The following is a 10,467-nucleotide window of genomic DNA, read 5'->3' as shown; positions in this document are numbered from 1 at the left end:
TTCTCCTCGTCAAGGTAACCAGTCGTCGTCGTCGGCGACCCCGCCCACCGCCGAACCCCCCCTGTAATTATTGATTGACAGCCGAGACAAGCGGCTCATTCTGACGACGACAAGAAGCGTTTTGTTCATCAAAATGACAGTGTTTTCAGAATGATTGACGCGCCTCTCCAGCTGGAATTAGACGGGTTTGATTCCCTGATGACATGATGTCAAACAAGACGAAATAAATACAACAAAACTTCATGTTTATGGAGAAATTATCAATGAAATATGAGAATTTGGAAAATTTTGCATTAAAATATTAAATTTTGAAGACAAAAAAACAACCTATGATGTTTGTGTGACCCTTTGACCTTTTATTTCTCACTTCTTAAATTAGTTTCATAATCCAGGAGATTCATAATATTTTTCCTTTTTTTTTTAGAAATGAGTTTTAAAACACCGAATTTTATATCCAGAAAAATAAAAAAATAAAAACCACTGCAGAAAAGAAGGTGTTTGCGTCAATAAAGCAGGACCAGAATCTGTTTTATAACCAATATTACGAAGCAGTTATTACAGACTTATAACAATATTGATCTTGTCCCATATTTCCATTTATTTATCTCCAATATCCCGAGTTAAAAATGTATTTCTTGCTATTAACTACTTTTTTTTTATTATGTTAAATACATTTTTTTCGGAAATGTATTTTATTTTATTGTCTTTGACATTACCCTTTTATTTCCAGTCATTTATTAATATAAAACGCTTTAATATTAACTGAAACCCATTAACTTTTCCCCCATATATTTATCTTTTATTGTATTTAAGTAGAGATAGTCTCGACCGGGTCATGAAAGTTCACATTAAAACAAGTAAACATGATACATTTTTTTGTTTTTTATGGCTAATAATTTGAATATCTTATGTTTTATGATGTTTTAGTCACTATATATCTTTGATGACTTTTTAACCTTGTTTTATTTATTTTAATTACCTTTTTTGGGGGAGGGAATATGTTTTAAATTAATACATTTCCAAGTTGAATGTATTCAAAAGGAAATATTACGCTATAAAATAACAAATTAAGCTTTAATTCACGATGTTATTGTCAAAAAACATGAAAATAATCTTTTTATATTCAAATATAGCATCAATTTGCAACTCAATGTCACTCATAACCTCCTGTTTAGTGTCTTTCTTTTTGTAAAACTCCTTTTACTCCCTTTTTTTCTTTCGTTTGGCTCGATGGCCCCCAAGGAAACCCAACCACCCACCCTCGGTCGAGACAAAAAACAACACTTTTACGCTACTTTTCTTCTAATTTTTATCATTTGATGGACCCTCATGGCACTAAAGCTTTATTGTAACAACAGATTTCTGATGTTTTTCTTCCCCCCCAAAAAAAAGGTCTTGAGTAAATCATTTTCCCGACAGCCGAGTCGTAAGTGTCAAGAGATAATAAAAGAGTGTTTTTCTTCTTCAGTCTTTTAAAGGCTCCATCTGCCTCGGGTGTGTTTTCTAATCAGGCATATTTCCCGATAATAAAAACTTCTGATTACGGCTCTTTAGCCAGTGATAAGCTCCGCAAAGCCTGGATCATTGTTCTACATTAATTAGTCTGTCCCGGAGCCAGCGCTCGATGCCGCCGCCGATTCTCCGACGGTCGAGTGAAAAAGTTTCCGCACAAAACACCAGAACTTCACGAGAAAAAAACCCCCAAAAAACAACAACACAAAGTCCATCTTTCCCATTACACTTTAGTGAAATCACACAAATATACAAACTCAGCAGAAGGCAATGGCAATGGTATAAAAACGGACACAGGCGATCACAATGATTCATCATCGTTACATTTGACGGCAGAACTTAAAAAACAAGGCGATGGCGAATGGTATCAAAAAAAAACAAAAAAAACAGGCCTCGACTAAAAACCCCGGAGAGCAGGCCTCAGAGAAGGCGAAGGGTCTTTCTTTTTTAAAGACCAGGAGGCTTCGACAGAAGATATCGAGGACCTGAGAGCCGTGACAGAAGAAACTCAAAAAGGCCCAAGACCGGACCCTTGCATCACTACGAACCCCCTCATATTGTGTTCTGTCTGCTCAAGCCTCGCCATCCTACCTCTGACGCATCCAAAAAAAACAAACTACGATCCAGTGTTAGCGGTGGTTCTCTTGGGACCCCCGACAAAAGAAAACAAAAAAAACGTCGACCCCAAAAACCAGGGTTCAAGATAAATAACGTTGAATGATCTTTTCGCACCGGCAGACAATAATAACTTTAGTAATAATAATTATACTTTTGTACAAATAAGACTCCAGCAAAGTCTGCGAAAAGTGGGAGGTTCCGATGTTACTGTCACGACAAATTAAGACTTGAATGACGATGATTCCAGATAGAAAAACAAATGAAAAAACAAAAAAACTCCCACTCTTTGCATCTGATTTACAGTCAAATAAAATCCGACCATTTCTTCATTGATATGTCTCTGTGGCGGACGATCAATATAGTGAACATGAGCAGCAGGGAAACCACTGTCGAGTCGTCAATCCTGTTTTTTTTCTTCTTCATTTTTTTTTAAGCAACGACCTTTTATCATTCCGAAGATACATGGTGAATATTCTTTATACAAGAAGGTCTCTCTGCACTTTTGTACAATCTCATAGAAATCATGTACATCCTCCCGCAATAAATACAAGCCATTTGAAAAGAAAAATAAATTAAAAACAAATACTCAATAAATATCTAACTACCAGTAAATCATTCTGACCCTCCTGCGTGTGTGTGTGTGTGTGTGTTGTGTGATGGACTCAGAATGAGGTATTAATACGATTCCTAATTGTTTTGTTACTGTTCCAGGAATTAGTCCCGGCCCTCCCACCGGTCGACTCAGTCTATTACCTCCTCCCAGCTGCGAGTGTGTTTGGGAGATGATGTGAATGTTAATGTTCGAGTGAAACCAAAACACACACACGTCCACTCACTGCTGCAGTGGAAACCATGATTCTCTGCAACTAAAAAAACCTCCGTTTAGGGCTCAAGATCAAAAGCTCTTTGCATTTAAAGTCATGATATCGAAAAGAATATCAAGCAATATTGGATTAATATGTACATTTAACCAACATGACGCACTCATATACTTGGATTTAACTCCCTTTACTATTCAGATTGAACATGATACAAGTAATGTTGGATTTAATCTTAGAAACTAAAGAAAAAAATGTTAAAAAATTGTTTTTTTTAAACTTCAAACGTGACAGAGTTTTTGTTTAATTTAAATTATTTCCAAAAAGCAATAACAAATATCTTTAGAGTGAACAAAAGAACGGACTTCAAATATTACAGATTTCTTTTCTTTTCAAGAAAATGAAAATGAAACTATTCCCAAAAGCAACAAAAAGCTATTTGAGTAAATAAAATGGTGATATTCTTGGAGGTTTTTCTTTGGATTTCATAAGAAATTTGAATACAATGTGACACATTTTTGTTTTCTGTTGCAGTAAATGTCATGGTACATCTCAGTTTTTGGTAAATAAAATTAGAATGATTTTTTTTAAAGAAAATTAGCAGTTGGGTTTTTAATTAAAATGAACTTTATATGTAACAAATGTTTTTGTTTTTACTATTGCATTAAATATCACGCCTTAAAAAACTTCTTTTGAGTAAATAAAAATATTTTTTCAAATGAAAAATGGCAGGAATTTTGTTAGAAAAAAAAAACATCTTGCAACGAGACAAATATTTAGTTTTTCGGTTGCAGTAACTGCCACAAAAAAAACATTTCCTTGGTTAAATAAAGTGGTGATGATTTTTTCAAATAAAAAAAGTCACGTCAATTGAATTTCCTAATAAATAAACTCAAATTTGATCAACTATGGCTGCACAAAATGACTTTTCTGTTGCAGTAAATGTCAAATTATTCCCGAAAAAATTGTTTCGGACTAAATAAAAACGCTATGAAGATTTTTTGGAACAAAAACTGGATCCACAAATCTTGTAAAGGGGTTCTTTGGTCTAATTGACTGTGTTTCAAATGCTAAAAAAGGGATGTAATAATAGAGCTTGAATATAGATCAATGATATTGGCGGAGGTTTGCGCTCTCTGAGTGTTTTCAAGTGTGGCTTCAACTCTCAGATGAAGCTTGTGTTGCTAAAAAAATCTCCTCTTATTGCTATTTTCTCATTTATTGCAACTGAAGAAAACGACTGGTAACGAGCGAACGTCTGGAGATCTGAGCAGCTCGACTCTCTCTCCTCTTCCTCCCGAAGCCCTTCATTCCTCAGCGACGTTTGATGAATGCGAGTTTCTTTCCCTCCTGCTCGGTATTCTCCCTCTTCTTTGCCCTTCTCTCCGACACGCACCTCTTCATCCCAACACTTCTGCATTTTCTTCATGTTTTCTGTTCCCTCTCTTGTCTTCAGCTGATACCCAACCCTATTTTTTTCCCCCCCTCCATCCCTCCACCAAAAAAAAAAAAAGATCTTCTCCTCCTTCTCTGCCTCCTCAGCATTCAGCTGCAGTTTCTCCCGCCACACCGTCGATGCATACAAATGCCATCATCCCTCCGTTCTCTCCCTCTCTCTCCCTGCATGCAGAAACAACCCTAAAGACCGTGAATCTACAGGCGTGATTTAAGATTCATCTGAATTTTATTCCCTTCTTCCTGACCTCCAGATTCCACCTGAGATGTGATTTAAACGCAGCTGTTGCGGAGAGTTTTCGCTGCAGATATGATCAGCGGTTTAACGGATGAGTTTCCACTGTAGCAGCACACACACACACACACACACACACACACACTCACTCACTCAGGATGGATGAACAGTGGTATTGGTATGGTAGTGGCTTCCCTTCCTCGACAATGAATCATCCACAAAGGCAGTCTTTTACTGCTCGCCCGGGCCCTCTTGGCCCCCTAAATATTTCGAGAGGGGGTCCGGCTGCAGACCTGTCTTATCAAGCCCCTTCTTTTCAGACCCTCATATCGGAAATAAGGACGTTGTTAACAACTGTAGAACACATGGTTAAAATTTCAATTAAATTTAAGTTATTTTAAATTTATTTTAGTTGTTGGGGGTCAGGGGGTCTCCCATTGCCAACATACAGTTAAAATAACTGAGATAAAATTATTGTAATACACACATTTAAATGTCATAATTCTTAATGTTATGTATTTGAAGTATTTTCTTGGAAATACCTTTGAAATTAAGTAATTTTCCGAGTTCTTACTACACAAATAAGAACAGTGTTTCAGATCGGATGAAAAAGAAACAACTAGTAGTATGTTAAACACATCTACATATTAGGCATTTCAATTGTATTTTTATTTTTAAAAAAAACCCAGATAAAATTCTTGTAATACGCATGGTTCTTAACTGAAATGTATTTTAGGCCTGAGAGGCCTGAGACAGCAGCTGCAGGGGCTTGAGAAGGCAGGTGTGCAGCCAGACCATTTTGAAAAGATTCAGACAACAGTGAAATAACAGCAGAAAAAAAAAAAAAAAGGTGCTTTTGTAGCGTTATGGCAATTCAGAGAGTCGAGTGGGGGGGGGAGAGAAAAGTTCGGGACTTCTTTCCGACTCCTCAGTGGAGGAGTGAGGCGACGGGGTTCACTTCTCAAGAAATGGAAAAACAAAAAAGAAATCCTAATGCACTGAGGTATGATGAAGTTGTTGACGATAAAGTATGATGGAGATAAAAAAAAAAAAGTGCTCACTCCTCCTCTGATCTCTCACTTCCCCCCAGTTACGCTTCGCTTTATACAAGTTCTTAAAAATCCACAAAGTTCATACAACATTTTCTGTATCATTTCTTTTTTTCCTTTTTGTTGGAATTTTTAAAAACTTTTTATACTTTTATTATTATCATCATCATTATTGTTATTATTATTATTATCTTCTTCCATGTTGTTGTTTACAATTATGGCCACCAGTCTTTTTTTTTTAAAAAGTCCCCCCCCGGTCCCGGGTTTGGTTAAAAATCTTATTTTTTTTTTGAATCCGGGGTTTTTTGGTCCAAGTCCGGTTCCAGTCCTAGCACGACCCGGGTTCCCGGTCTTTTCATGGCACTGGGCTTGTAGCTCGGGCACAGTAATTCCCCCCACTGGGCGTGGTTTTGCATGGCTGTTGGTGTGTGTAAGTGTGTGTGCAAAGACCCGACAACGACACCAACTGAATCCAGAACCCTCTTAGGTCCAAGGGGTTTTGGTCCTGATGATGCCGGTTTAATCCACTTATTTATTTACAGACCTTTATCTCGGTGTGTCTGCTGGAATGTATTCAAACGTGATTCTGAATCTTTTTTTTTCTCGAGTGACGAGCTGCACAGTCTTCATTGGTCGGGCAGTAAAACAATCTTCTCGGCCACTAGAGGGCAGACAAACAAAAAGGGGCTGAAGAAGAGAGCGTTTTTTTTTGTTGGACACAGGTTCTGGTCGGTCTGTAGGCATCGGGCTCAGTGTGCTGTGGTTAAGAGTGATTGTCCAGAGATAAACACTGAGTGGTTCTTTTTTTTTTCTTTTTTTTTTACAAACAGCAACTTCGAGACGAGGCGTGTCACTTCCTGTCCGGGTCGAGTCCCACCACCACCATCTATTTTTTTTTGTTTTTTTTTTAAAGCTTTTAAATCTTTCCTTTTTCCTGCGACCTGACAGTGAATCCGGATGACTGGGGGGGGGGGGGGGGGGGGGGGGGCGGTCCAGAACAGTCTAAATGAGTCGACATCAGTTGAGAGGATTGATTCTTGTGCGAGAGAGCCCGACAGAGATCCAGGCTACAGAGAGGCTAGCCCCGGGAAAACGGTCCTGTGGAGGGTCCGGGTCCGGGCGGGTCCACATCGACCATCTTTTTTCTTCTTCTTCTTCTTCAGCGACAGGATCAGATTTCCGGTCCAGGCCAAACAATCAATCCATGGAATCGGGAAATAAGTGAGATTGATTATTGAGCGTCTGAAAACTCCACCGTTCCCATAAAAACTAATAAAAAAGATAAAAGTCCGGCCCCCCCGTCCCCCTCTCTCTCTCTCTCTTTCTTTCCCTCCGTCCTCAGTCCATCCTCATCCTCTTCTCAGCTGCTTCCAGACATCAGGTTGATGGCTTGCTCCAGTTTGTGCCTCAGTTTGTGTTTGCGACAATATCCGTCCCGATCCAAGGACGTGAGAATCTGCAACGACGACAACAGTTATTTCAGTTCCGGCTCTAGTAGAAGAACTCACATTTCTCCGATCCTTAAATCTCTCGGTGGTGTCTTGACCTTTTAGGTATATATTTTATTGAGTATTGTTTTGATTGTTTAAGCGCTTTGTGACCCTGGTTACTTACTTATATCAAAAGGATGGATTTGTGTTTATTTTTTAAATTAATAATTGAATTTAAAAATGGGAAAAATTAAAATAAATGTTTTGTTTTTAACATTCTAATTCCATTAATTCAAAAATATGTTTTCTAAATGTAATATATTTTAATTTTAATTTGTTTTGTTTTTAGCTTTGAAATACATTTTTATTCAATCATTTCTATATTTAAAGGTTGAATTTAGTATTTCAAGTTTTTTGAATATTTTCAAAATAAAATGAATGAGTTTTATTCGAATATTCGTATTCCAATAATCCAAAAATATTTATTATTATTCTATTCGTGAAGATTAAAGCAACCTTTAAGATTTTTTTTGCAACTGATGGTAGTTTTCAAGTCAGGAAGTCAAAAATGTAAAAAGTGAGTGAGTTGCTCGGTGCTCGATTAGATTGGTCTGGTAATTATAATTATAAACATTTATATATTTAATTTAAGATGCTACGAGTTAAAGGATTTTGAATTCAAAAAATGTATTTTTTAAAATTATTTGAATTAGAATATTAAACTCTATGTGTAAAACAATTGAAAATATATATTTTTTTAATTCAATTATCAATAAAGCAAATTCAAACTTTGCATCTAGCATCAAAAAAAGCATTAATATAAAATTAAAACAAAGTTTCAACATTTTAAATGCATTCATACGACGGCTGCAGCGATGGAAAGCTCTGAGCCACACGTGGAGGATCAATTATCCGAACTCTTTAATACAAACACCGTCGGGACTCGAGTTACGAGCCGACGTTGCATCATCGTCAGGTTCTAATTTGTGGTCGATCGAGGAAATGAGTCAGAGCCTCCGAGCCTGAGCTCACCCGACTGGACTGACACCAGATCAGATCCACACGCATGTTGACAAAAGTCATGGTTGGTTAATGGATGGTGAAGTTAATGGTTGAGGGAGCTAACGGCTAGTTAAGAGATGGTTCAGTCAGAGATAAATCTATGTTTGATTGATTTATGAGTCACTAGTGAGTCACATCTGGAGTCAGGTTGTAAAAACAGCTATTACCTAAAAGGCAACATTAGATAAAAATAGCTTTAAAATGTAATAAAAACTTCAGTAGCAATAGAGGAAAAAGATTTATTTAGAAATGTAATCATGGCATGTTGTTAAGATAAAACACTTGTTTTTTTAGCCTTTTTAAGGGAAAAAAATATATCAATGTATGTCTTTATTATTTAATAAAAAAAAAAACGTTTTTAATAAAATTAAAAAATATACAACCCCTTTATTGTTTGGGCAAATAGGAAATTTGCGATTTTAATTATCCACTCCCCCAAAAAATAAAAATATATTTTTTTAATTACAGTAAAGAAAAAAGTGTTTTAACTCTTTTTAATTTGTGTTCGGGTTATATTATGAGCAGGAAATTGTTTTTTAATTATTCAATCCAAAATAAGTTCCTTCATTTATGATTCACAAATTATTTTCAAATTGAAAATATGTATTTTTTTTATTAGAGGAACCTTCTTTTTTTCTTAGATGTTAATTTCGATTGAAACTATTTTTAAATGTAATAATAAAGGAAAAATGGCTCTAAAACTAAATAAAATAATATCATAAAAAATACTACAAAAAAATAAGATAAGAGAAAAAAAATCTCCATAATCACTCAGTTTTATTTTGACTTCAAGAATGTTGTGGAGGAGCCTCTTGTGGCCCCGGGACCTACATTGACTATATGTACGATGTAGAGTATGATTGACAGTGTCAGTCTAACACGCATGAAAAAAGAGAGTTAAGATATATACCCTCTGGACAAACAGGAAGTAACACCTGTTATTACGTATATATGTATGTGTAGGGGCCTGAGTGAGGGTCTTCAAGGTGAGGGGCCTGAGAGGGGAACTGTTATAACTTATATCTATAAACAGAAAATATAATTTATTTAGCATCACGCGGATGTTTCTCGAGAGAGATCTTGGATCTTCAACACCGGTTTATTTTTGGTCGCCTTTCCCTCAAAACTCACTCGTAGGTCTCGGCTCTGAAATTACACCCTTTTTATCGACTGTCCCTAAAGTTTGGGCTGAACTCGCTGGAAAGTCAAAACGAGCTCGGATGAAAACGAACACCCCGACTCACCTCTTCCTTGTATTTGTTGATGTAAAAATAGAGCTCGCTGAGTGCACTCAACGTGTTGAACTCGTTGCCGTGGAGACGGGACTGCTCCACTAAGTAGGCGTCCATGTCCTGGTCGCTGATGCTCTGCATCTTCGAGATGTCCCTGTAGTACCTGCGCACACAAAGGGGTCACGACCTTAGCAACAAGGTATATCGTGGCTAACGGCGTTAGCGGCGGCGCTAGCTACCTCTCCACCCAGCTCTTGTAGTTGGGGATGTCCTTGGCGTAGAGCAGCTTGTTGGACGGCGAGTCCTTGCCGAGCCGGTGCTCGGAGGTGGAGCACGAGTCCATGAAGGTCTGCGCCACCACCGACAGGCACGCGTCCGTGATGCTGCTCTTGTGGATGTCGAACACGAACTGAGGATTCTTGATGACGTTGACCCAAAACCTGAGAGGAAGGCTGCGACCGTGGACGAGAGGATACGTTTTTTTTTTTTTTTTTTTAATCGATCACAGAGTTCGAGTCTACATTGATCTTAAGTGTGGAGTTGTGGGACATGTTGAACTTTAGCTAGGACCTTGAAGAGACCTGGGCAAAGGTCCAACCAGGGGCCAGATGTGGCCCTTTGACTGTATTTATGTGGCACTCAAAAGGTACAAATATGTTTCAATCTAATAGCCAAACATCTATTTATTTAAATCTTGTATTATTAAGTACATAAAACAACACCATAGAATGTTTTTTTTTAGGTTTAAAGACTTTTCTTTTTTTTACTTCACGTGAGTTTTTTTATCCGCCTTAAACTACTTTTTTTAAGTAAATTAAATGTATTTTATCAAATGTGGCATTTCTTTAAATATAAATTAAATAAAAAATTGTAGCTTATTAAGTTTTGGTAATAAATTTCATGGCAAAATGATATTTTTTCTTTTCTGTTTTTCAGTTTTGTTCCTTCTTCCTATTGGCTTGACGTTCCCTTAGAACAGTAACAGTATATAATGTGGCCCCTGAATTGAATCGCCCCATCTTTAGCTTTTATAACAAGGGTGTCAAACTCACACAA

The 10,467-nt window shown here is 37.0% G+C and overlaps 1 protein-coding gene across 1 annotated transcript in view; it reads right to left on the bottom strand.

Annotated features, from left to right (window-relative positions):
• Positions 1 to 1,722: 1,722 nt before the first annotated feature.
• Positions 1,723 to 10,467, bottom strand: part of plxna3 (plexin A3) — a 158,848-nt gene continuing 150,103 nt past the window's right edge. Inside the window, exons 35-37 of the mRNA XM_087781248.1 lie at positions 9,651 to 9,863; positions 9,424 to 9,574; positions 1,723 to 7,143 (exon numbers count right to left, since the gene is read on the bottom strand). Of these exons, the coding sequence (XP_087637374.1) occupies positions 7,048 to 7,143; positions 9,424 to 9,574; positions 9,651 to 9,863 (460 nt within the window). The 3' untranslated portion in view covers positions 1,723 to 7,047. The remainder of the gene's footprint in view (positions 7,144 to 9,423; positions 9,575 to 9,650; positions 9,864 to 10,467) is intronic.

This window comes from Callionymus lyra, chromosome 19, assembly GCF_982586985.1.
Source record: "Callionymus lyra chromosome 19, fCalLyr1.hap1.1, whole genome shotgun sequence".
Lineage (NCBI taxonomy): Eukaryota > Metazoa > Chordata > Actinopteri > Syngnathiformes > Callionymidae > Callionymus > Callionymus lyra.
Note: the sequence above shows the minus strand (reverse complement) of the source record. Positions and strands in the feature narration are given on the sequence as shown.